This window comes from Canis lupus, chromosome 1 (assembly GCF_011100685.1).
Source record: "Canis lupus familiaris isolate Mischka breed German Shepherd chromosome 1, alternate assembly UU_Cfam_GSD_1.0, whole genome shotgun sequence".
Taxonomy (NCBI): Eukaryota; Metazoa; Chordata; class Mammalia; order Carnivora; family Canidae; genus Canis; species Canis lupus.
This window is the reverse complement of record NC_049222.1, coordinates 28,378,742-28,405,857: the sequence shown is the minus strand read 5'-3', so window position 1 is coordinate 28,405,857 and position 27,116 is coordinate 28,378,742. Positions and strand designations below refer to the sequence as shown.

Below are 27,116 nucleotides of genomic sequence, written 5' to 3'. Positions count from 1 at the left end.
ATGGATTCCTTCTCTGTAGAGTTTCCATTTTGATACATCTTTTCCTTTTTTTCTTGAACATATTAATAATCATAGTTATTTAAAGTCTTTGTATGCTAACTCCAGTCTGAATCATCTGGGGGGTCAGCTTCTATTTGTCAGATTCTATTTTCTGACTTTTCTCCTGGTTGTAAGTCTTGCCTCTTTTATGTCTAGTAACTTTTTATTATATGCTGGATATTGTGTGTGCTAGAGGCTCCAGATGATTTTATCTTCTACTAGAGGAGGTTTCCTCTTTATTCTCTTAGGCAGATAAGATGGAAAGCTGATTTTAATCCATCAGGAATTGAGCTATGTCAGGGCGGGATTATAATTTTAATGAAGACTTTATCTTTGATTTGCCCCATTTGTAGGTTGTGGCCTTCCAGGAGTTTTGAGCTGAGACTCTATCAAGTATTTTTGTCTCCTTAGCCTAAAAGACTGTGGGAGATTCAGTTTTGCCCTTCTGAATTTTTTCAGCCTGGTCCTTTAGCCCTCCTCCAAATTTGGCAAATATCTTGAAGGGGAGACTGGCTATGTATTTGAGGGCCCTGAGGTCTCCAGTGTTGTCACTTCAGCTCCATGTGAACACCAAAATCTCTGCTGACTTCTTTGTTCTCTAGTAGGGGCCCTCTGCTGGGGCCATGCCTGTATTCTCAATCCTCTAGTGGTGCCCAGAATTGGTAAGTGACCCCAGATAAAAGTAGCTATAGGTGGAGATTGACCATGCCCTCTGAGGCTTTATTTTGCCTGTTTTGTTTTAGGCCCCTCCCCCTGGTGGGTCATCGTTTCCTAGTGTCACAAGCCTGGGAGATTTCACTACCTCCTAGCCTCTCACATAGCCTCAGAATTCCGTTTTTTTTTTTTTTTTTTAATTTATTTTTTATTGGTGTTCAATTTACTAACATACAGAAGAACCCCCAGAATTCAGTTTTGTGGGGGAATATCAGTTACATGTTTGAAGCTCCTCAATCTCCGATTTGACTGCTGCTGCCCCATCAACCACTAAAAGTTTGCGGGTACCCTTCCTCCCAGTGGTGACCTTTGTAGAGGCCAAACCCTGATCCTCAGCCCACACCCTGAATCAGCAAATGCCCCCAAAGACTAAAACAGCTGCCAGTCCATCAGCTTACCACTGAATGATTCTCCCTCTTGGGAATTTTAGTCTGTCTGCTGTACATTGTCTCTGTATTGGCCTGATGCCTTTAAAAATAGGTTTTTGTAATTCATTTGGCTTTCTCAAGTTGTTACAAAAAGCATTGATCTGCCACATGCTATTACATCCTACGGAGAAGTAGAAATTACAGTTATAAGTTAATTGAGTGATGCATATTCCACAGGAAATCCTTAGATAAAAATCACTTTTTTGTTTTTTGGTTCTCATTGTCTTCTTTTTTTGTATTCTTGGTCCTTGTTAGGGAAAAAAAAGATTCGTCACCCTATTTCAGTGCATTAATAAATGATATTTTATTCTTAGAGTGCAGTCTGCTAATGTCTGGCTTTTGCTTTCTTTTCCTTTGAAGTTGCTTTGTTAAAGATAAATAGTCATGGATTTTAAGATTAGATTGTGTGTAAATTCAGTATATACTGTTGAATTTATTGTTGTGGCAACAGTTAATTACAGTGTTCTTTTTCTTCCATGCACTTAGTTTCTGATAATAATGAAGACACTGATGGTGATGGTGTTCATGAAGTAACAAGCCGAGATAGTCCAGTTTATCCCAAATGTTTGCTTGATGATGATCTTGTCCTGGGAGTTTACATTCATCGTACTGATCGACTTAAGTCTGATTTTATGATTTCTCACCCGATGGTAAAAATTCATGTGATTGATGAGAATACTGGTCAGTATGTCAAGAAAGATGATAGGTAATTTTTTTAATTGCACAGCCAACCCTTGAAATTGAAACTGTCTACAGTAGAAGTCCTCTTTTCTGCCCTTGAAAGTCAATGGAAATAAAGCTAAGGATTTGTGTTAGAGAATAATTTACTGGTTATAGGTGTTCATCAACCATTGATACTGATCAGTATGTTTTATAGGAGAGATAGAGAACATCTGTTAATTTAGTGATTCATTTGAAGTAGAGGGGGTTCGAGAGAGCTTCTGCCAAACTTAATGACTAATTTATGGCATTGAACTTGCAGTGTAAATCACTGTGTGTTTGCACTGTACATGCTTTAATTGTCTAGCTTTATATCTTTCTTTTGAAGTTAATGTTATTTGGGCCTCAGATGAAGACAGTGAATCTTTAATTTTTTCTAATATTATTTCTATAGCTGATACATGCTTGAAGCTTATAAATAGGAAGCAGAGTAAAATAAATGATTATACTAGAATCTGAAAAAGTCATTTGCTTGGAAAAATTACAGGGATGAGGAACATGAAGATTATCAAAATTAAGTTGTTCAGTTATCTTAGGGCATACAAAAAATATGGCACAGTTGAAAGCGTTTGCAATTCTATTATGCTCGTTTTCTTTCAATGTGTACTGTACTATTACAAACTCATTTACGATAATGAAGGAGTCTAGCTCTGTATGCTGCACTCTCACTTTAAATTTCTATAATAAGATAATTCTGTGAAACCAATCAGTAGTAAATAAATACAAGATAGTAGGATGCTACCACTTCTACATCTTAAAATTTGTAATTTTCTCAGTGGACAACGAAAATAATTTTTCATTATATATCATGACTATTCATTATTTCTTCACCTTGAACACTATATTTTTTTTCTCATCTCAAAATTATCATAAAGAAATGTGTTAATGAAAGTATCTTTTTTTGGACAGTGGACGGCCTGTTTCATCTTACTATGAAAAAGAGAGTGTGGATTACATTCTTCCTATTATGACCCAGCCATATGATTTTAAACAGTTAAAATCAAGACTTCCAGAGTGGGAAGAACAAATTATATTTAATGAAAACTTTCCCTATTTGCTTCGAGATTTTGATGAGAGCCCTAAAGTCATCTTGTTTTTTGAGGTATGAATAGAATAGACCAATTAAAACTAGATTTTGGTTAATAGTTTAATAGCATAAATGTAAACTATTGTTTTTAGTAGTTTAATAATGCAACAAAATAGTGTGAAGGACTTAATCTCTAGGATTTAGTGTTTGTAATATGCTATGGAGATATAATTGAGAAATACAGGTAATAGCATATTTGCTGAGTATTTACCATTGTGAGTAATTAGCCGTGTAATTCACTCTGTATTATTTAATTCTGATAGTAATGCCATGACTGTAAACTTAAGTGATGAATCTAATCTATAGCTATACAACCCTCCATTTTTAACCCATTTTACAAAATGTAAACTCATTTATGTATCAGACCCCCTTAGAGTTTATATACAACTGAGAGAAATAAAGGTAAACATACACAGATCATTTGACTAACATAATGTAATATATAACCAAAATGAAGTAGAGCTTCCTAGATAGGGGAGGGTGAATGGAGGGTCAGAGCAATCAGGGAAAATTTTATGAAATAGATGGCCTTTGAGCCGAGTTGTTATTCTAATGTTTTTATGACAAAGGAAATCAAGGTTCAGAATATAAAATTTACTTACCCAAAGTTACTCCAATTTTAAGTGTAGGTAATTTGTAGGTGGTTTGAATCTAAAATACACATTTCTCTACTTTGTGACATCTCTCCCTAAGCAAAGAGAAGTGAAGAAAACCTCAGTTTAAGCAAGATGAGGAATTTTAGCATTGGAAAGGCAGGGGCATGACTAACGCCAAGGATTGATTTTGTGGAATGACTTGTTTTTATGCTCTTTTAACTTTCAGATGATCTGTATATGTTTGTGATACGAATATTCCACCATTACATCTGTGATTATGTTGTATGATTTATACAGAGCTGTGATTTTTTAAAGAGTGATGTAACTTGTTTGTCAAGGAACTTTTTCTTTGTCAGAGAAATTTGGTTATAATGTTCACATTCATTTTAGTAATATTCATAAATTTAAGAAAGATTGTTGGAATATGACATTTTTTTGTTGCTTCTTAAGGTTTTTTTTTGGGGGGGGGGTGGAGTTTTGTTTTTTTAGTTTTAGGAATATAATTTAGTGATTCATCACTTATATATAACATACCCAGTGCTCGCCCCCAACAATTGCCCTGCTTAACATCCATCGCCTTGCTTAGTCCACCCTCCTCCCCTCCAGCAACCCACAGTTTGTTTCCTGTAGTTAAGAGTCTTTTCTGATTTGCCTCCCTCTGTTTTTATTTTATCTTTTCTTCCCTTCCCCTATGTTCATCTGTTTTGTTTCTTAAATTCCACATGTGACTGAAATCATATGGTATTTGTCTTTCTCTGACTTATTTCACTTAGCATAATACATTGTAGTTCATTCATGTTGCACATGGCAAGATTCCATTCTTTTTGATGGCTCAGTAATATTCCATTGTACTTGTTTGTGTGTGTGTGTTTATACACACATACCATATCTTCTTTATCCATTCATCAGTCAGTGGACATTGGGCTCTTTCCATAATTTGGCTATTATTAATAGTGCTGCTATAAACATTGGGGTGCATGTGCCCCTTTGAATCTGTTTTTGTAGCCTTTAGATAAGTACCTAGTAGTGCAGTTGCTGGGTCATAGGATAGTTCTATTTTTAGAACTTCTAATACTGTTTTCCAGAGTGGCAGTTGCTTCTTAAGTTTTAATATAATCTATTGTCTACACAACTACTTTTGATTTCAGCTTTTAAGGATTTATTGAGGACAACTTGATATCTATAAGAAGTCTTTAAAATCATTATTCCACTTCTAAGTATTTTTACTAAGGGAAAATTTACATGAACACAAAGACGTGTGCAGGAATATTTATTTGAATACTGTAACAGAAAAATTTTAGGGAGACAAATCTCTTCCATCAGAAAAGGTTTGGTTATATAAATAGTGGTTTTTATTAGATTTATGATATTTATAATACCAAAGTATACTAGGCAGACATTAACATGATGAAATACTTATATGTGTATTGACATGAAGAAATATTCACTACATAGTATATGAAAATAGTTTGCAAATTAGCATTGGATTTATAGTAACATACATATATTTAGGAAAGCACAGAAAAAGGTTTAGATGTGGTATAAACCAGATGTTAATGTTGATCATCTATGGATCTGGATTACAAGTTGTTTTTACTTTGTTACATATTTTTATTGTATTGTTAGTATTTTTTCACTGAGCATCTATTGTGTCCGAAGACAGATTTAAGTATATAAAGAAGAGGGATGAATGGAGTATGTATTATTTTTTAAAGCTATCTATAAAGATTTGTTACCTCAGCTGAGCTTTTGAGAAACACCAGTTAGTTCAAAGTTATAGTCTCTGACAAGTATCTAGAATACAGATGGTGTCTGTGGCAGCTTTGTTCCAAATCCATGAGTTTTAACATCCAGATAGGATGGAGATACGAAAGAAATCCTCCTGAGAAACCTAATGACAGCATATATCCAAAGAGAAAATCCCCAACTTCAGGAAGGTGATACAAGGAAGGACTCAGAGATGTGATCACGTGTTTTTTAAAACAATCGTTTGAAGTCTGCTCTCATACATAAAATAAAAGATTAAAGCTTAAGAATTCTAAACCTGATGTATTTGTGCTTCGACTATGTTTGAGGTAATTAATACTTTGTCTTGGATGTGAAATAAATCTTAATAAATGATTTATTAATAGAAGAGAAACTCTATGAAGAAAATACATTTTACATTACAAATTATTTTTTAATTTCAATAATATGTTACTAGAAAATGTTAAATTTTAGGTAGGTAGTATTCTGTGAAATAATTTTTTATACTTATTTACAGATTCTTGATTTCTTAAGCATGGAAGAAATTAGGAATAATTCTGAAATTCAAAACCAAGAATGTGGCTTTCGGAAAATTGCCTGGGCATTTCTCAAGGTACGTTTTTCACCCATTTGGGATTCTTTAAAAATAATTTTCATGGCATGCCTGGGTGGCTCGGCACTTGAGTGTCTGCCTTTGGCTCAGGGCGTGATCCTGGAGTGCCGGGACCAAGTCTCACATCGGCCTCCCTGCGTGGAGCCTGCTTCTCCCTCTGCCTGTGTCTCTGCCTCTCTCTCTCTCTGTCTCTCATGAATAAATAGGAGAAATCTTAAAAAAAAAATCTTCAAATCTGATTGGCTACATTTTCCCAAGTTGATTTGGTTTCATATAAGGAGTTATGATCTAAGATTGTGGCTGTGAATAATTGTTAATTCAAGCTAAGGTGATACTCAGATTCTTAAGTCTCTATGAGTGTCTAATGTTTGCCAGATACATTATTTGGTTCTGAGTGTGTAGTATTTAAAAAGATACAAGACAACCCTGCCATCATTTATTCAACTTAAAAGATACTTATTTAATTCTTGTGTGTCCCAGCAGTAGTTCGAGTCAGTAAACAAATAAACTCCGTGGCCTTGTAGACTTCATGTTCTCACAAGCAGAGCAGATATAAAACCATTATTATACAATTTATCATTTATTGCAATTTTTGTAAATATTTTGTGGAGGTCAGGGAAAGATTTCCTAAGGAAGGGACATTGAACCTGAGTATTAGCTAGATGGTAGCAGTGGCTAAATAGAGGGTACCACATATTCAAAGACCCTGATGTTGGAAGGAGTGAGATACACTTAGGTAACCAAAAGGCGGGATCCCTGGGTGGCTCAGCGGTTTAGCACCTGCCTTCGGCCCAGGGCGCGATCCTGGAGACCCGGGATCGAGTCCCACGTCTGGCTCCCGGTGCATGGAGCCTGCTTCTCCCTCTGCCTATGTCTCTGCCTCTCTCTGTGTGTGTGTGTGACTATCATAAATAAATAAAAAAAATTTAAAAAAAAGATAACCAAAAGGCCACTGAGATAGGGGACAGAGACTAAGTGGGGAAATGATGTCTGAAGAGATTGCTGGGTGGACAAGGTCTTGATTATACAAGATCTTTGAAGCCATTATAGAATTCTAAAGAACAATGGGAAGCCATTATAGGATTTTAAACAAAAGGGCAGAATAATCTGACTTAATGTTTTAGAAAGATTACTTTGCTTGGTGGAGAATAAATTAGAGAGGGTATACATATGTATCCTGGAAGGTTAAGGTGGAAAACTTCATAGGAAATGATGGTATAAAGACATGATAAGTTGATTTTTACAAATAGAGAAATTTTAATTTTATAATTCTTTTATTTCTGGTATCTTTTATTTCTGACTTCAAACATAAATGATTTCTAAAAAGTCTTGAAATTAAAAAAAAGTCTTGAAATTAATCTATTTTGTATGATTTATAAAACTTCTCCATTTGTGTATCCATCCATTCAATAATATTAAGTGTCTAGGAAATGGCAGGCACTCTGCTAAATACAGAGCTTTCATAGATAAATTAGATGTTGTTCTTATTCTCCAGTTCAGTGTCTATATAAACATGTTACTTACGTGATTATGTGCTATAGAGTGGATGCTATGAAAATCCAGGTAAGGCCCTTAATCCATATTGAGAGGTTAGAGAGAGACTTTAGAAGAGATGCAGTCTGAGGCATATGGATGGCTCAGTCAGTTAAGGGCCTGACCCATGATTTCAGCCCAGGTCATGATCTCAATGTTGTGAGATCCAGCACCCCATGTCAGACTCTGCGCTGAGCATGGAACCTGCTTGGGATTCTCTCTCCCTCGCCCTTTGCCCCTACCTCACTTGCATGTGCTCTTGCTCTCTCTCTAAAAATAAATAAGTCTTTAAAAAAAAAAAAAAAAAAGTGCAATCTGACTGCTAAATGGAAGCCAGAGTGACTATGGAAGGAAGTAGTTCTAGAGTGGACTTAGAAATGTCTTCATCCAATGTAGCTTCCAAAATCACCCTTTTGTAACCTGTTATAATTTTTTTATATCCCCTTCATACTGATTTAGAGAAAAAAAAAAAAGCAAGAGCCAAAAAACCACGCCATTGTGTGGTCTTACTAGAAAGCACTTTTGTTCCTTTTAAAAATACTAAGACTTGCACAGAACTGCAGTAATAACTACAAACTACACTTGGGAAACAATGTCTTACAACATTTTTACCTTTAAGTGTATATAGATTTTTATTTATCCATTTTATGCCATTGGCAGAAATGGCATGTCAGGAATTCTCCCATCTCTGGCCCTCCAAAGGGTAAGTGTTCTGTGTACCTCCTCCACCTTCATTAGGTTGTAAGTTCTTCAAAGGCACCGGTGACTTCTTTTTGACAAATCTGTTAAACATATTTTAGTCCTTACTTTACCAGATCTCTTTGCTTCACTCTCTTGAAACTCTCTTCCATGATTATCACCTGCTCCCAGCATATTAGCAGCACACAGAAAGTGTCCAGTGAATGTCTATTGAGAGAAATAGCAATGTATGGAAACAGTGACTAGGAAAAATCCATCTTTGAAAGTAGCATGAGGGCACCTGGGTGGCTCAGTTGGTTAAGTGGCTATCTTTGCCTCAAGTTAGGATCCCAGAACCCTGGGATCGAGTCCTGTATCAAGCTCTGCACTTAGCAGGGAGCCTACTTCTCCCTCTGCCTCTCCCCTCCACTCCTGCTTTCTCTCCCTCAAGGAAATAAATAAAATCTTTTAGAAAGTAGCATGAATCAAAATAAAATTTAAGCATGTTAATACCTGTACCATTGGTTCCAGGAATGTCCTAGATAATTGTAAAGTTACTGTAGTGGTCCAAATAAACCCCAAAAGACCCTTATCCAAATAATTGAGACATAATTCTCAGCTAGAGACACTTAATTCATTTAGTGCACATATATTACTATTAAGTTATAAAATAATAAAATCTTTTTACACTATATAATTGTAACCATAATGATAGGATCTTGGCCGGATCTTACTCATTTACTCATGCTAAGCATCATACTCGTGTAAACTAGATTGCCCAGTGAGTATGAAAACCTGTAGAAAGTATGATTTAGAAGTTGGGAATAATATCTCCTTAAAATATTACTCCCTCATGATAAACTCTGGGCAGATACGAGTAGGGTTTATGAAGGAAGTCTTGAGGGCTAAATATTCAGTTGCTGAATGCTTCTATTACTCTATTGAAACTGTTCTTTATCCCTGTATATCATAACATCAACTCTCAGCTTATGACCTCCAATTTGACTTAACATCCTTCCCTAGAAGACTAGGGATGAGATGGGCTATATTTTTGCTAGCTCTGTTTATTGATGCCTCATTCCTGAACACACTGTAATCTGGATTTTGTTTCAGCTATAAAAGTGTCTCCAGATAAATCATCAGTGACTCTTAATTTGCCACATTAGTAAGTGAACATTTTTTAGATCTTCTTTTATCCACACCCGTGTGTGTTTAATACATCACTCTCCTGAACCTCTGTTACCTGGATTTTCATGACATCATCTTTTCCTGATTTTCCCTCTACCATTCCTTCACTTTCTTTCATGGTCTTCCTCTTACCTCTTTGATATCAATTGTACTCATGGTTTCAGCTTTATTCTACTTTTCTTAAACCACTTTTCTTGCCTCTACCTTAGATTTCAGATATTTCAACTTAGACAACCTATAAATATCTCACACTTCCCCACTCTGAGCATCCTACCTAAACCCTTTACCCCTTCTCTATCTGCTCCTTCAGTTGATAGCACTGCCATCAGCCCAGTCTCCCATATTTACAGCCTTAGGAGTTGCACTGTTCATTTTAGTAGCCACAAATCATACATGGCTATTTGATTTCAAATTAATTAATTAAAATTAGATATAACTAAAACCTGAGTTCCACAGTTGCACTAGTCACACTTCACATGCCCAGTAACCATAAGTGACTAGTGTATCTTGTTTTGGGAACCATGAGTATAGAACGTTCTCATCATCACAGAATGTTTTTTGGACAGCATTGCCTTAGGATCTTTCCTGAATCTTCCTTTCTTTCCCTTTCCAAGTTGCATCAGTCGGTAACAACTACTGAATATATTCCCTGCCCTCAGCCCCTGCTCTCCTAGGTTGTCACCTTTGTGTTCTGCCTGAACTGCTGCCAAAGTACCCAACTGTCCCCTAATTTGTAGAGGACATAAAGGCTTAACATGCATTTTCTACTTACTGTCATAATCTAATGAAAGAGGACCTATTTTGAGTTGAGATTGTTATTTTTCTCATAAGCATGTCCATTTATTTAGTTTAAATATAACTTGCTTTAATAGGCTTTTTATTGAATAACCTTTTTTCAGAAAGTAGACTGAAATTTTTTTAATGTAATTAATGTTTTGAGTTTATGCTAATCACTCCTTGAAAATGATTTTGACTTTTTAAAAATTAAAACATTAGAATGGTACCATTAAAGGGTCACCTGTGTTGCTCAGTCGATTAAACATCAGACCCTGATTTCAGTTCAGGTCATGATTTCAGGGTCATGAGATTGAGCCCCATGTCAGGCTCTGTGCTAGATGTGGAGCCTGCTTAATATTCCCTATGCCCTCCTGCCCCCCACTTGTGTGCATGCTCCCATTCTCCCCTCCCCCATGCATGCACAGTCTCAAAAAAAATTTTTTTAAGTTACCATTAAAAATACTGATACTAAACAAATGGAAGATTTGCTTCTGTGTTCAAATAATGTGCATTTTAACTTTATCACTGTTATCCAAACAAAGGTATCTTGATTACCTCTGTGCCAAGTAACATCTGGCACATAATACAAATGCTTTACCAACAGCCTGAATTATACAGGCCAGACAGCTATCAGGAAAATATTTAAAAAGTCACTTGTGTTACCTTTTCTCAAAAATGATCTGGAATTGTGTTTAACCAACATTGTCAATGTTCTTTGCTTTATATATTTAAGGAATTTCAGCATGCCATCTTTATCTTTTTAAAATGAGTTTTTTGACTTTGTACTCTTGCTTTATTGGATGTATTTATTTTCAGTGAAAATAACATTTTAATGGGATTCTTATTTTAAGCTTCTTGGAGCCAATGGAAATGTAAACATCAATTCGAAACTTCGTTTGCAGCTGTATTACCCACCTACTAAGCCTCGATTCCAATTAAATGTTGTTGAAGTTTTTGAATGGTGGTCAAAATATCCAAGAAATCGTTATCCATCAACATTGTACGTAACTGTAAGAGGATTGAAAGTTCCAGAATGTGTAAGTTAATAGCACATAGAAATACATGCTCTCTTTTGTTAAAATTAAATGATAGAATTATCCATTTCTAAAAATATAAGGTCTCTAAAATTATTTTAATAGATTTCTAGAATCTAAAAGTACTTTCAAGAATTACATATTAGGGATCCCTGGGTGGCGCAGCGGTTTAGTGCCTGCCTTTGGACCAGGGCGCGATCCTGGAGACCCGGGATCGAATCCCACGTCGGGCTCCCAGTGCATGGAGCCTGCTTCTCCCTCTGCCTATGTCTCTGCCTCTCTCTCTCTCTCTGTGTAACTATCATAAATTTAAAAAAAAAAAAAAAAAAAAAAAAAGAATTACATATTAAACCTGATGTATAAAAGATATTTAAATGAACGTTTAAGTACTAAATATAAGTTTCAATGTTAGGAGAATTTTTTTAAAATAATATTGGTATTTAAAAATAAAGGTAAAAGGAAAAAATAAAAATAAAAAAAATAAAGGTAAAAGGGCAGCCCCAGTGGCCCAGCGGTTTAGCGCCACCGTCAGCCTGGGTTGTGATCCTGGAGACCTGGGATCAAGTCCCATGTCAGGTTCCCTGCATGGAGCCTGCTTCTCCCTCTGCCTGTGTCTCTGCTTCTCTCCTCTCCCTCTCTCTGCGCCTCTCATGAATAAATAAAATAAAATCTTTTTAAAAAATTAAATAAAATAAAGGTAAAAGAATGATGTAAAATAGATGTTCACAAATATTTTCTGTAAAGCTCAAGAGTAGTTAATTTTTTAGGCTTTGGAGGACATACAGTTTTTGCAACTACTCAGCTTTGCCTTTGTAGTGAGAACATAGCTACATAGACTTATGTAGGTGATGCTAAACAGATGTGTGTGGATGTGTTCCAATAAAACTTTATTGGCAAAAACAGCAAGCTAGATTTGACTAAGGCATTTGCAGTACCATGATTTGCAGGCACACTCTTCATAATATTATTCAAATAATCAGTAAATAATGTTTCTACTACTGCTTTCCATAGATTTAAAACTATGAATGATTTTAGCAAAGAATTGGTTCTACAGCAAAACTTTTGTGTTACTTGCAGTAAGACATTTCAGGACAGTATCCTGTAAGTGATATTATAAGTGTGACCAGATGGTTGGTTTGTATTAATTTGAATGGAGTTAAATCTCTTTTTAAGAAAAGGAAGATTTTAAAACTTTAGGTCTTTATGATATTAGTTTTGTGATATTAAAGCAAGGGATATCACAGTATATCAGAGCTGTGACATAACATCTGGTAAGTATTGATTGGTGAAGAAGCAGAAACAAAGGGGTAGAATTATTAAAACCATTTCATGTGACCATTGGAGTTCTCTTTTTTCCATCCAACTTTTAAGGCTTTTTGGTAATAGAACTGCAATTTAAGCACCTTTCATCTTATTCAGCATGATGTACATAAAAGTAGAATGTTTCTTGGGTTACATTTCCATGTTGTTTGTTTCAATATTTGAAAAGTCCTATATGCCAGAAAAGAGAAAAGGGTTAACTTGATATTTACATTTTCTCATCTTCTATACACATTTAGATAAAGCCATCTTACCGTTCTGTGGTTGCTGTTCAAGAGGAAAAAGGTAAACCTGTGTATTGTGAACGACACCACGAGACCAATTCAGTAGATGCCGAACCTGGACTAGAAGATTCCAAGGAAGTGGTGAAGTGGAAACGACTACCTGGGCAGGTGAAGTGCTTGATCATTCTCAATTCATTTAGAGATGTCTTTATTTATTTTTAAAGCTCCAACAGTCCTGAGGATAACTAGCTTGCTACTTAAAACTCTCGGATTACCTTTGTTTTGGTTCTTTTTTTTTTTAATTACCTTTGTTTTTAACCACAATCTTGTCTTTCCATTAACTTACTTGATAACTAATAATATACATATCATGTGCATAAAAGCACTATCTTGGGTTCTTTCTTTGGGGACCTGGGTTAGTTTTATCCGTTAGCTGGAGCTGTCAGAAAGGAATACCACAGACTGGGTGGCTTAAATAACATAAGCTTACTTCTTCATAGTTTTGGAGGTTGAAGTCCCAAGGGTAAGTTTACAGGGTTGGTTTACTCTGAGGCCTTTGTCCTTGACTGGCAGATAGCTGCCATCTTGCTGCCTCTTTATGGTCTTTTCTCTGTGCATGTAGATCACCGGTGTCTCTTCCTCTTACAAGGACAGCAGTCTTATTAGATTAGGACCCTACTCTAAAAATAGCTCTTTAAAGATTTTTATCTCCAAATATTGTTGCATTCTGAAGTACTGAAGTTAGGGCTTCAACATTTGAATTTTGAAGGGACACAGTTCAATTCATAACAGCAATAAAAAAAAAAAAAAAACAGATTCTTGATAATTTAAGAGGTAAATGTCCTAAGAGGGTTTTCTTTTTTTTTACTTGAAATTCAATATATAGTATATCATTAGTTTCAGATGTAGTTTTCAATAATTCAGCTTTGCATAACACCTAGTGCTCATCACTGATGGGTTTTCTTAGTAAAATGGATTTTATTAAAAAATAGATGGCACAGCGGTTTGGCGCCTGCCTTTGGCCCAGAGCGCGATCCTGGAGACCCGGGATCGAATCCCACGTCGGGCTCCCGGTGCATGGAGCCTGCTTCTCCCTCTGCCTGTGTCTCTGCCTCTCTCTCTCTCTCTCTCTCTGTGTGTGTGACTATCATAAATAAATAAAATTTAAAAAAAAAATAGATCTTTTTAATGGATTCATGAGATTTTTTTATAGTCCTCAACTTTTTCCTGAATCACATTTTGATGGAAATACATATATGTATATTTCTACCACAAGTTGAGCAGTGTTTAAGCTTTTACTAATGTTTTCCTTCTGGTTAACTTATTTTGCAGTGGTGAGAAGCATTGCAGATACAGTTTTGCAAACCTCTTACTTATTTCCACAAAAATTAGAGTGGTTCATTTTGTACATCTGAGCCATTGTACATCTGAGCAGTTTATCCAAAATCTTACTTTATCCAAACATTCAGTAGTATAAGAGGGTAAAGTGATATGATTGATTGGGTCCACATCATGGAGTATCTTTAATGGTAGCCTAATACTTCATGTGAGATATGAGAAATAATGGAGAGTCTGAGTAGGAGAGAAGTGTGATAATAGTCGTATTTTAGAACATGTTAATGTTGGCAGTGGCATTTTGGAGATCTTGAGATAGGATACATCAGAATGAGAGAAACTGTCAAGATAGTAGCTATAGTCAGTAGTGAGGTGAAAAGGGTCTGTCTAACCTTGGAATAATTGTGGTAAAAATGAAAAATAAGAGATGAATGCAAGAGAGAGATAGAATGAACAAGCACAATGTAATGACTGGCAAGATAGTAAAGAAGGGGAAAGAAGGTCCCCAATGTGTTCAGGACCTTTATATTAAATGTCCATTGAGTGTCTGTTCTGAGTACAGTGTCAAATCCTGGGCAAACAGAGAAAGTGATAGTGGCATCAGTGATTTTTTAGCTTCGGTGGTGAGGCAGAGTTTTCTGTGTTCCTGCTCTAGGAGCAAGCAGCAGCACATGCTTATAAAACCTAACCTTTCCTTCAATTTTTTCTCATCTTTTTATTTCTCTCTTCTTTGTCTAAATCATCTGGGTGGAGAATGAAGGGAAAAGATGGGTAGCATGGTGTCCCCTACCTTGTGGACACCTAATAAATGTCTGTTGAATGTTTTACCTTCCTAGTAGCTGCTTATAATGTTTCCTGCTAATAATAATGCTGCTGAATCCTAATGCTACTTGTGAAACACCTGGTCTAGAAAGCAAACTCTTGAACTAAGAATCTTTGACTAGACCCAGTAAGGTGGGCTTGACCCTCTCAATAATCCTTATTAGTTTTATATAGAAATAATAGTTACTTACAGGGTGCTGTGATGAATATATGGAAAGACATTTGTAAGGAAGTACCACATTCATTGCATATAGTAAAGGACCAATATATGTTTAATTGAACTTTCGAAATAATAAACCCAGGAACTAAGGCTCACTGAAATTTGGAAGAGGTAGAATTAAGACAAAAAAAAGTATTTTCTACAGTAGATATTATACATGGAAAGTTTGGGTTTCTTCTGGTAACAGGAAAGGAAATCATAAAAATTACGAAATTTTAATGAAATTAGTGAATGAGAAACCAACAGGAGGTGATTGATTACTTTGAAATACTTTTCAGAAGGCAGCCACAAATGATAGTTATTTTATGACCTAAAAAGAAAGAGAAATGAATATTCATACATCCCAGACTTAAGTTAGGCCCTAAAGGGCATTTATGGTCTCAGAACAAGTTTATGGCTCAGCAGAAATCACTTATTAGGTGCTGACATGGAATAAGGATGTGATACGTGTGTGTGTGTGTGTGTGTGTGTGTGTGTGTGTCTATATATAGTGTGTGCATGTAATTGTGTCAGCTTTAGAGTACCAGATATTGAAATTTTCTATTCATATTTTAGATAAATTAAGTACTAGCTAGACATGGAGTATAAATTGACTTTATTTTATGGAGAACTGATTCTCTCTTTAGGAAGTAAAATAATTTACTATAATTTTCCATCGTTCTGTTTATTTTCTCTTTCTCTGAATCACAGTAAAGAAACTTAAAAAAATAAAGCTCTACCCACTGCAGTAATTGAATTAACAACTAGCCTTCATATTTTAATATTTCTTAATTTATTTTTTTAATGTATGTTTTTTAGGCTTGCCGTATTCCAAACAAGCACCTCTTCTCACTAAATGCAGGAGAACGAGGATGTTTTTGTCTTGCTTTCTCTCATAATGGAAGAATATTAGCAGCAGCCTGTGCCAGCCGGGACGGATATCCAATTATCTGTTAGTAACAATTCTGTTTAATCTAATTGAAGTCTATGAGGACAATTTTTGGTTTTTAAAATTCATTGAAATCTTAATTTGAGTAATCCCCAGTTTTTTGTTTTTTGTTTTTGTTTTTAAAAATGTTACTTATTTATTCATGAGAGACCTAGAGAGAGAGGCAGACACAGGCAGATGGAGAAGCAGGCTCCATGCAGGGAGCCCGATGTGGGACTCAATCCCGGGTCTCCAGGATCCCACCCTGGGCCAAAAGCAGCGCTAAACCACTGAGCCACTGGGGCTGCCCCTCCCCAGTTTTTTAATAATAATTTTACAATATTCTGTAAAATATATTTCGGAAGTAGGATGAGAATAATCAAATAAGATGGTAAGCTTATTCTTAAAACATGCAAGAGGATTTTTGTAAGCATTTTCTATTTTAAATGCAGACATTTTGAATCATGAAGAGATTAATAAACTTCATGAGGAATTCTATCCCATTGTGGTCAGTTGATAGCAGTGATAATTTAAATTATGAAAGCCCTCCAATTTCGTATCTACTAGAATGGTAATAGTGCAGGAGTACCTAGAGGATTTCTCATTATAGTAGGGAAGGCAGCAGAGAGGCCAAAAACCCACTTTCAGATTGCTTTTAAAAAATATGGAAAACTATATTAAAAAGAAAAATTTCTGTAGCTGAAGAGATTTTTTTTATGTGAGCACTGCCTATTCTTTTAGACTGAGAGGCATTAAATACTTTCCCTTGTTTCTTGCATAATAATGAAAACCAGCAGGAAGTAGCCTACTCCTCATGAGCATGTGCCCTAAGTGCTATATGGTATTGAACTTCCCTCAGCTTCACACAGTTTATTTCTGATGATTTACTCTTTTCAGCAAGGACTCCTAATTGGCTTGATTAGCATTTATTCAAAAAATATTCCTCCTCATGAAATAATATTAGCTTTAAAAAAATACAAAATGATTTGTGTAGTTTGATTATGATCATGCTGTTTTAAAAATTCACTGAAACATGCGTGGAGGAAAAATGACTCTTAGAAAACATGCTCCAGAATAATTTATTTCTTTTGGGCAGTGAAAGTTATTTTCATTCTGGTTTATGTTTTCAGCATTTCAGTGATAAATATGTGTTACTTTATGCTTAAAAAAATCTTGTTCAAAATGCTATATAAATTTAGATATTCTCTCAAAAAAAAAGAATATTTGTCTTTGGTTTCTGATTGTTCGGTTATGATGTATCTACTTGGAATTTTTTTTTTTTTTTTTTTGAAATTGATTTTTTTTTTTTATTTTATCTACTTGGAATTTGTTTAGTTTGTTGGAGTGTGGATTACTGTTTTTCACAAAATTGGGGAGTTTTCTGTCTTTATTTCTTCAGATTGTTCTCCTTTCTGTTTTTTCTCTTCTGAGGCTCTCATCATCTCTGTTGGTACACTTGGTCCCATAGGTTTCTGAAGCTTTATTCTTTTTCTTCATTCTTTTTCTTTCTGTTCCTCAGACTACATAATCTCAAACGACCTGTCCTCAAGTTGATTCTTCTGCCAGTTCTGATCTGTTATTGAGCCCCTCTGGTGAATTGTTTATTTCCCTTGTTATACTTTTCAATTCTAAAATTTTTATTGGTCTTTTTATAATTTCTGTTTCTTTATTGATACTTTTTTTGGTGAGAATTATTCTCACACCCTAATTTTTAAACATGGCTTTCTTGATATCTGTGAACATATTTGTAAGAGTGGATTTAAAGTCTTTGCCTGGAAAGACCAATGTTTTTGCTTCCTCATGGACAGTTTCTGTGGACTGCCTTGTTTCCTGTGTATGACCATACTTGACTGTTTCAGTTTTTTCATGTGTCCATATTACATGTGTGGCAGGTCTGGACATCAGATTCCTCTCTTTCCGCCTCCTCTCCACCCACCCACTCCGGATTTGTTGTTGCTGAAGTCTCTTTTCAGTTAACTTGGTGGTCAGCTATGGTGAAGATTTTCTAAATACCTTGAGTGAATAGATCTCCCAACCTTTACAAGGATATGGTGTTTTGGGATATGCTCTTAACACTTCGCGGCAAGCAGTCTGTACCTCTGCCTTAGCCTTCACTTCCTGTTTGCACAGAGCCTCCTCAGGTCAGTCAGAGTGAGAGAGGGCCTCTAGTCTTTGGTTCACATACATATGTCCTGCTGGGTTCTCAGGAGTTTGTTGGAATTTGTCAAAGTCCCCTATGGACATCTCATTTCAAGTTTTTTCCTTTTACATTTTTTTGCTCAGCCTCTCCTTAGCCTCAGTTGGTATCACTGCTCAGTTAACTGTGCCACTGAGTATTTCAGCAAGCACCCTAGGGTTAGGGCTGTTCACACAGAGCATGCTCTGAGGCAGGTGAAATAAAGCCTAGCCCTGGGAATGGAGCTGTTTAGGGAACTGCCTGCCAGGCTGTCTTTTTTTTTTTTTTTTTTTTTTTTTTTATTGGTGTTCAATTTACTAACATACAGAATAACCCCCAGTGCCAGGCTGTCTTAATAGTGATAAGTCTTGGGGCTGGGGTTTTGGGGGAGCTTCCTACCTCTTCTGCCCCATCCCATGGCTGCTAGGCTGTTGGCTTTAAGTTGTGAGGCTATTGGTTTCTAAAGCTACTGTGGAGCTTGGGAGAAGGGAATGGGAACATGGCAAGTTAAAACACCACAAAGCTCTGGTTCTTACCAAGATTAAGCTGTTTTTCTTGAATAAATGCTCCTCATGTTGCAGGCCTTTATTTAATTTCTAGAGCTCTGAAAAAGTTAATTTGGATAATATTTACAGTGTTCTCTTTGCTTTTATCAGGGAGCAGATACTCTGGGGTCCTCCTGCTATTCTGGAAGCAATTCTGTACTGCTTAGTATTTTAAAGAGCATTTGGTTTTACCACTAGGTGGAAGTAGAGACTTGCAAACTTTGTTGTTCTGAATTAAGTCACTATCTGAAGATTTCATTTTGAACTTAACTTATAGCAATACCAGAATGCCTTGTTTATCAGATTGGATCTTATTAATTCTCTAATTATATCATTTTTGTATTAGAATTTTCTAAAAAGGGGTGCCTGGGTGGCTCAGTCAGCTAAGCATCTTCCTTTGCCTCAGGTCACGATCCCAGGGTCCTGGGATGAGCCATGATTGGACTCCCTGCTCACCAGAGAATAGGCTTCTCCCTCTGCCTCTGTGCTCCCTGCCCTCCCCCATTGTGTGCTCACTCTTGTGTTCTAGCTATCTCAAATAAATCTTTGTTTTGTTTTTTTTTTAAAGAATTTTTTTTCTAACAATAGCACAGTTTAAATTTCTTCTCTAAATAATTAAAATTTTGTTTGGAATTTAATTGATTTTTAGGTAAAGTAAAATCTTATTCATGAAAGCCCAAATTATAGAATCTTTGAAGTAAATTGCAATTTTAATGTGGTTTATTAATTGATTAATAAATTGTCGGCAATTATTAGGAAAGTTGCTTTGAAGAGATGTGAATAATTGTAGCATATTGTAAAATTTTATATGTGTAAATTCTTGTATTTGAGAAAATAAACACTATTTTTAAGTAGACTTTGACATTTTTTATGCTGAAAATATCTTTGGTGATAATATTCTTAATGCTTGCTTTGTATGCAAATTATTATAAGCTGTGTTTTTGTCTATTACTGGATTAAGGACTCTGTCTAGAAACCCACTAATTTTTGAATATTTTCATTAGTATATGAAATTCCTTCTGGGCGTTTCATGAGAGAATTGTGTGGCCACCTCAATATCATTTATGATCTTTGCTGGTCAAATGATGATCGTTATATCCTTACTGCATCATCTGATGGCACTGCCAGGTTAGTATACTTAAGAAGTACTTTTTGTATATGTTGTATGTTGTTTGCCATCAAGGAAAACAAAGAGAATATAAAGTGATACAACTATTCTTATGCTTCAATAATATTTTGCTTATCAAGGAACTGTCATACAGACTAATTACTAGTAGTAGAAGACTTTTTCCTGACGATGTTTTTATTAAGTATATTTTATTTATGTAATATGGAATGCTTCTAGTTCTCCATGTCCTTAAATGAACATTATGTACATTGTTTAATACTGTACACTGTTTGACATAAGATAAACAATTGATATTTTTCTTAGAATATAAGCTCTAAATGGTAGGGATTCTCTCTTCAGTGCTGTGTGCAAGGATCAGGCCACAGTGATGCACAGTGCTTGGTATGGGGCAAGTAAAGGTTTCCTCTGCTGTACAGAAGTACAGCATTCCTATGAAACCTTTCCTAAGATGAAATGGCATAAAGTGAAGTAGTAATTAACTATTAATTGATTTGGAAATTTTTTTAAGTGTTCCCAGACCCAAAAAATAACCTCCTTTGGAGTTTTTGATACCGTAGGACACATCTTGCTAAGGGATGCACAAAATAAATTGAGATAGAGCACAAATGCTCACAGTTTAGAGCTATGGCAACTTGAAGTTGAGGTGCTGAGTGTAGTACCTGGGGAAGAACATGGCAGTGCCACTCTCGCTGCTGGGGATGTGCACTGCCTTTGTAAGGACTCCCTGCAAAACAACTGCTGGACCCTTTTTTTTTTTTTTTTTTTTTTTTTTTGCTTTCTCCTTTTTTTCTTTAAAGAAGAAATTCTCTTCAGGTTTTTTGGTTAGTGAAAACAGGTACTAATGTAGGTCTTAGGTAAAAAACAAAGTGGTGTAATGCAAACTTTCGAGAAACAGGGGATACCTGTAAGTGTAAGTGAATATGTACCTTGTGCTTTAAGAGTTTTATAGATTGTCAATATTTGCATTTTTCAGAATGTCAGTCATAAAGTAATTTAATCCCTTCCAACTTTTATTAAGTATCATAATAAAATTTTTAAAAGCTACTTTGTAAATTTCCTTGATATTGTTTTAGCTGCTTGTTCTACCTTGCATATATTAGGTAATTTTTCAAGATGCTTTATATTATATATGTAATTTAATTTGATTCCAACAAATGTGAGTGGATACACATAAATATTTGTTATCTCTGTACACCGAGAAGCTGACATTTAGAGTAGTTCTGGATACCCTCTGACTTCACTTTTCTGTATTTCTGCTTCTGGCTTTTTAAACACACTTTTTAACAGACGCTTCTAGTGCCTTGGTCCCCTCTGTCAATCTTATCAGCTTCCTTTTTAATATAAAATGTCTAATGGATTAAGATGTTGTCATCACTGTTTTGTTTCTGTTTAAATGCAGAAGATAGTAACTGGTGAGACTTGATTTCCTTCCCTCTGTAGCTGGGCACCTGCTGTTAGTCCCCCTAACAGCATCCTCCAGGACCCTCTCAGCATAGCCATTCTATCTGATGCAGGGTTGTACTAGAGAATAGTGCATAACCTTGCAAGGCCTGACTGTGGATTTTCAAGTCTTGAAATCACCTGAGCTCCCATCACAGCTGAGCAAGCTTTTTCCTTATCTTTATTCAGATATCTTTTCCCATTCTTCTGGTAGCACATCCTTACAGCACTTGGAGTTCCCTCCGTGGAGTTACATATTCCCACTTTCACTAGCTACCTTCAACTTACAGTGAAATTAAACAAGACATGAACTTCCTGTATCTCCCTCTGCTTTCCCACTCAGTATCTATAAATGTACCCAGCTTTATCTCTGTGGCTCCTAACAAAGATGTATGGGTAAAGACACCTTTCCGGCCACTCCTTGACATGTGCTTTTAATCTCAGTCCTTCAATCTACGATTCTGCTTCCTATACCCCTCTCGTCTCTTCTATATCTTTCTCTCTGTTGATTTTGTCGTCTCATATTAAAAATGTGCTCGAATCTCCTTAAGAAATCTTTTTCTCAGTTCTTCCTGGTTTTCATACTATCATATTATTTTTCTTTCTACACCATCAAGAATGTTCTACACACATGATCTTTAGCCCAACCCAGTGAGTCTGGCTTTCACTTCTACCTTGCTAGAGCAACCTTCTTTAAGAGCTCAGCAGTTTCTTGCTGACTCTCACACCTGGTGGCCAGTGTTGGTCCTTATCCTGTTTGCTTTCACTACAGTAATTAATTGTTGATCCGTTTTAAAAGATTTTAAATTAATAGTTTTATCAACAGCCTCTTCTTTTTGCCTTTTATGAGCCTGGCCAGTTCTTGTTCTCTGTCTCTTGTTCCTCTTCCTCTGCCTGTTCTCTATAGATGTTTATTCCCAGAATCTTCCTACTTGATCATCTTCCCTGGTTTGCTGTGCTCATCTTGGTCTCTCTCCTCTTCCCCAGCTTTGAATCTCACTTATATGAGCTGACTTCTAGTGCCCACTTTTTTTCGGAGTTTCACTTACTGTTACACACTTCTCTCTGGACTGCTGGTAGCACCCCAGATCCAAACCCAGACTTCCTAATATCGCCAAACTTTGCTTTCCTTTTTTAGTCCTCTTGTAGGTTTTTCTTTTTCTTTTCTTTTTTTTTTTTTTTTTTTTTCATGACCTCCACCCTTTCTCCTGAGGCAGGAACTCAGAGTAGCACTTATTTCTTTTTTGTTTCCACTGTAACTTCCCATATCCAAGCAATACCACAGTCTATCAGTTTGCCCTCCTAAAAGGCTCCCCATTCTGTCACACTTTCTATCTTCACAGCTGTTACCTTCATTCAGATACTTGCTATCTGCCTCTTGGTTAAACTGTTGGTGCTGACCTTTCCCACTGTTCAGCCTTTTGTTCCTCCAGCTTTCCACAACCATCTTTCATACTGCCCTGGTTTTCAAAAGTCTTTGATTCCCATCACCCTTTTGAAAATGTTCTAGTTCCTTAGCATGGCATAATAGGCATGTTTCTCATTGACCCTACATCCGTCTCCTGTGTACTTGCCATATACCCTCAGCCTCACCCACACAATCTTTTTGAAATGCCCTTAGCATCTTACCCTCTTTGGTATCTCTCCATGCCTCCTCTTCCTGTACTTAAATGCCCTTTTTCTGGGCTTCCTGCTTAACGCAGTCACTCAGCAAACATTTAAGTGCCTTTTGTGAGCCTCTGTGGGCTCGTAGTCATCATTTAAAAACCAGCTCAGTTTTAACCATTTCTTAAAAATCTCTTGGATTTTTCCACATAGCATATACTATGTTGTAGTAAAATATACCTCTTTATGTGTCTTTGAGATTGATACTCTTTGAGGGCTCTTTGTATCATAAAAGTATTTATTTGTATAAGATTAACTAAGTGAAGGAAGAAACATTGCGGCTAGAACCAAAAAGAGTGAGATTTTGAAAGAGGTAAAGATTTTGAATAAGCTAAAATTAGAGGAAAAGAATTAGAGTTGCTAATGCTCCAAGTGGCAGAAGCATGGGCTTCTGGCCGGGTCTTCTGTCTTCCTCGTTAAGTATTAGTAGTGTCTCCTGAGTAACTCCCACTGGTTCTTGCCTATTGTATATTATTTCAAATAATAATACTAAGATTTTTAAGCAAGCAACTGAAATTTTAACAATCTTTTAAACTATATTCTTTTTATTATTTTTAATTTTTTAAAACTCTTCTAACAATCTTCATTACAAATTAGTGATTTTGTTCTTTCAATAAGTACTGTATTTCATGTAGCATATATTCATTCAAAGTATTACTATGGTAAAAGTGTTTATGCAGTGACACACGTGCTTTATTTTCACTTGAAAACATGTTCTTTCACTTCCTTCATTATTAGTTTGGATTCTTAGTAATTGAAGATCAGATCCTGTATTTGAAGCAGCTGCTGAGAAAACTCATAGAATGTTATTCTTAAATGGCAACTGTATTTTTTTCTTTCATCGATAATTTTGAAAAGGACTTAATTTGCTTTAGTTCTTAGGTTGTGATTAAAAGAATGAACTCAAAATCCCCCTATTAAAAATTAATATATTTTCTAATTCTAATAATTTAAACAAACTGTTTAAAATCTAGTGTTTCACACTCATTTAATACCTTTCTGTTACTAAATTTTGCCTATTTTTATGCACTGACTAGAGATGCAGAGTAACATAACAGTTTTAACTCATAGGGTTTACTCTTTTGTAAGGACTGTAGCAATGACAGTAATATTACTTTTTTAAAAATTATCCATTATTTAGAGGAAGAGATAGTAAAACTGTTAAGCATAAATTGAGTGTTTAATGCAAGTCTGTAATGTAGTCTGTTTTCTATCTGGTGGGATTTTGTGTGTTATGATTGTACATATTTAGATTTATCAAAATATAATTATCAAAATATAATTATCAAATTATATCAAAATATTATAATTAATACAATCAACCTTATATGATTATCAAAATATTATAATTAATTCAATCTTATTTTATTCAGGTATCATATAGTAATTTCAGTATAGCTTTTAAGACTTTGAGATTGTGATCATTATCTAAGCTTGGAAATTACAAATAAAAAGTTAATAGATTATCTTATTCTCTAAACCTCTACTAGTGAGCATTTTGCAAAAGCAATATATACAACCTAAGCAGAGAATAAAGTTCTTCCTATATTTTATTTTTTGTATGTAATGTACTAAATGCAGTGTTTTACCAAACTGTTCAGTGTGTGTTTAATCAATGTCAAAAATAGGTTTTTAAAAATATATATCCAAATATAATTTTTCATTTTACAGTATAGATTAAAATTAGTAGACAAATTAACCATTATACTTGATAATAACTAAGAAATAGCTTTGTCAAGATGTACAGAACTCCAGCCATCAAATATTTGATCACATTATTTTTTATTATTACGAAATTTAGTTTACCATTGGTTATTGTCATTGCTTACTTCAGTTCCACTGGCTGTGCTGGTCTTTAGAGAAAGTTTTAGAAACTTCTGCCTTTCAGAAGCAATATATAACTTTCTATCCTTTTCTAGGATATGGAAAAATGAAATAAATAATAGCAATACATTCAGAGTTTTACCTCATCCCTCCTTTGTTTACACTGCCAAATTCCATCCTGTGGTCAAAGAACTGGTGGTTACCGGATGCTATGATTCTGTGATACGGGTATGGAAGGTTGATATGAGAGAGAATCCTGCTGTATTGATCCGACAGTTTGACACACACAGGAGTTTCATCAACTCTCTCTGCTTTGATATTGAAGGTATGTCAGAACATATTCCAAATGAAGAATTTTTAAAAATATTTTGTTCACTAAGAATTTTTCTAAGCTTGAAGGGATTTTGTGTGTTATGATTGTACATATTTAGATTTACGTGTATTTGCGGATCATATTGTAAACACAGGCACAGATTTAGCAGTGAGGGCATTTTGTTTGTAATTTTAAAATCATTAAATTCTGGGGTGCCTGTGTGGCTCAGTTGGTTAAGCACCTGAATCTTGATTTCGGCTCAAGGTCATGATCTTAGGGTCATGAAATTGAGCCCACATTGGACTCTGCGCTCAGCATGGAGTCTGCTTGTTCCTCTCCTTCTCCTCCCCACTGTGCATGCTCTCTCTCTAAGAAATTAAATAAAATCTTTTAAAAAAATCATTAAAGTCATTAAATCTTAAACGTTTAGATTCAACTAATCTTTGCTGTAACAACCAGTCAGATACCAAATTTTATAAGTATATTTCATTGGACTGATGATTATCCCCTCAGTAAGTTTCTTTTCTTTTCTTTCCTTTTTCTTTTTCTTTTCTTTTTCAGTAGGTTTCTCTTAAGTGGCTTTTGAGTTAAAAGGTTAAAATGATGAAGGGGGGGAAATGCCAAAAGAATATTAGATAGATAGCAGGGGAAACCTGTATTTATACTATGTACTGAGGGCACTGTGTGCTGGGCACCTTTGCATTCAGGTAACAGTTAACAGGTACATGTTATATAGTTGTCTGATTGCATCTTAAGAAATGTTCTATTATTGGCAATACTTAGGATGTTTCCAGCTTTCTCCTACCATGAACATGATTTCTGTGAATAAAATACACAAAAAAGTATATATAAAAGCTGTATGTACAGCTTTCTATATATACAAAGCTTTGTTGCACTGTTTATGATTCTATTCTCTTTTTTTTTTTTAAGATTTATTTATTTATTCATGAGAGACACAAAGAAAGAGCCAGAGACATAGGCAGAGGGAGAGGCAGGCTCCCCACAGAGAGCCCACACGCCCTGAGCCAAAGGCAGACATTCAACCATAGAGCCACCCAAGCATCCGTATGATTATTTTCTTAACATAAGTTCCCAGACTGGAGGTTGCTGAGTCGCATATTTCTGGAGTCCTTGCTGTGTGCTGTGATGTTTTAAGTACATGTGTAAACTAACTTATTCCCCACAGACCCTTATGAGAATATAGTCACCTTTACTTTATTTCAGACACTGATAGGTAGACTAGAACTATAATTAATTAGGATAGGGTCCAGATAAAAATGACAGTACTGCTAATATATTCAGTTTACTACAAGGATGTTAAGAAGTCAGAAAAGGAAAAGTCAACCAAGGATAGAAAGGTGTGCAAACTTTGTCTTGGTAAAAATAGCTCAAATTGAAAAAGAGGGATGAATTTCTTCAAATATTTGACTAAGATACCCAAATGTGAAACAAAAAAATAATCAGTCTATGTTGCTCCAGTAGGTAGAGATGGTACCAAAGCCACTGAAGACAGATATCTGTTGTTCAGAATTAGAACATTCTAGTATATAGGGTAGTTTATCAATTGACTAGCTGCTTTGTAAAATACTAAGTTCACAGTTACTGAACAACCATATGTTCAAGATGGTGTGGAAGATATTCATGAGTGGGTATAAAGTTGAATTTGATGCTCTCTGAGGTCCCATTCAACTATAAGATGGTTTGACTAAGAATTTATGTTAAATTGGAACATCTGCTATTTATCATTTTATTCATTCCCTGATCGTTTATTAACTTTCTACTAGTATCAGGTATTTTGCTAACAGTATATATTAGAATATAGGTGTTTTTCCAGGAGTATAAAACAGATTATGTAGGTTAATAAAGGTGGGCAATACAGATATGTATTGAATAATTAAAATTATTTGTTTGGCTTTAGAATTTGAACCATTTACAAATGTAGTGAGATGCTCGTTTCTTTTTGTATTCAAATTCACATAAGTGACAAAGGGAAATAAGTCATCAAAACTAATTCAAAAGAGTGAAGAATTCATTTAAGATAAT

The 27,116-nt window shown here is 35.3% G+C and overlaps 1 protein-coding gene across 18 annotated transcripts in view; it reads left to right on the top strand.

Moving 5' to 3' along the window:
• Nucleotides 1-27,116, top strand: part of AHI1 (Abelson helper integration site 1) — a 233,719-nt gene that overhangs the window by 26,169 nt on the left and 180,434 nt on the right. For all 18 annotated transcript variants that reach the window (XR_005353529.1, XR_005353532.1, XM_038526072.1 and 15 more), the window contains 8 exons: nt 1,668-1,887; nt 2,811-3,003; nt 5,848-5,943; nt 10,971-11,156; nt 12,713-12,865; nt 15,873-16,005; nt 19,707-19,830; nt 24,856-25,085. Coding sequence is in view for 16 of the 18 variants with exons in the window: in XM_038526072.1 (XP_038382000.1) it covers nt 1,668-1,887; nt 2,811-3,003; nt 5,848-5,943; nt 10,971-11,156; nt 12,713-12,865; nt 15,873-16,005; nt 19,707-19,830; nt 24,856-25,085 (1,335 nt within the window). In the remaining 2 variants the exon portion in view is untranslated. The remainder of the gene's footprint in view (nt 1-1,667; nt 1,888-2,810; nt 3,004-5,847; nt 5,944-10,970; nt 11,157-12,712; nt 12,866-15,872; nt 16,006-19,706; nt 19,831-24,855; nt 25,086-27,116) is intronic.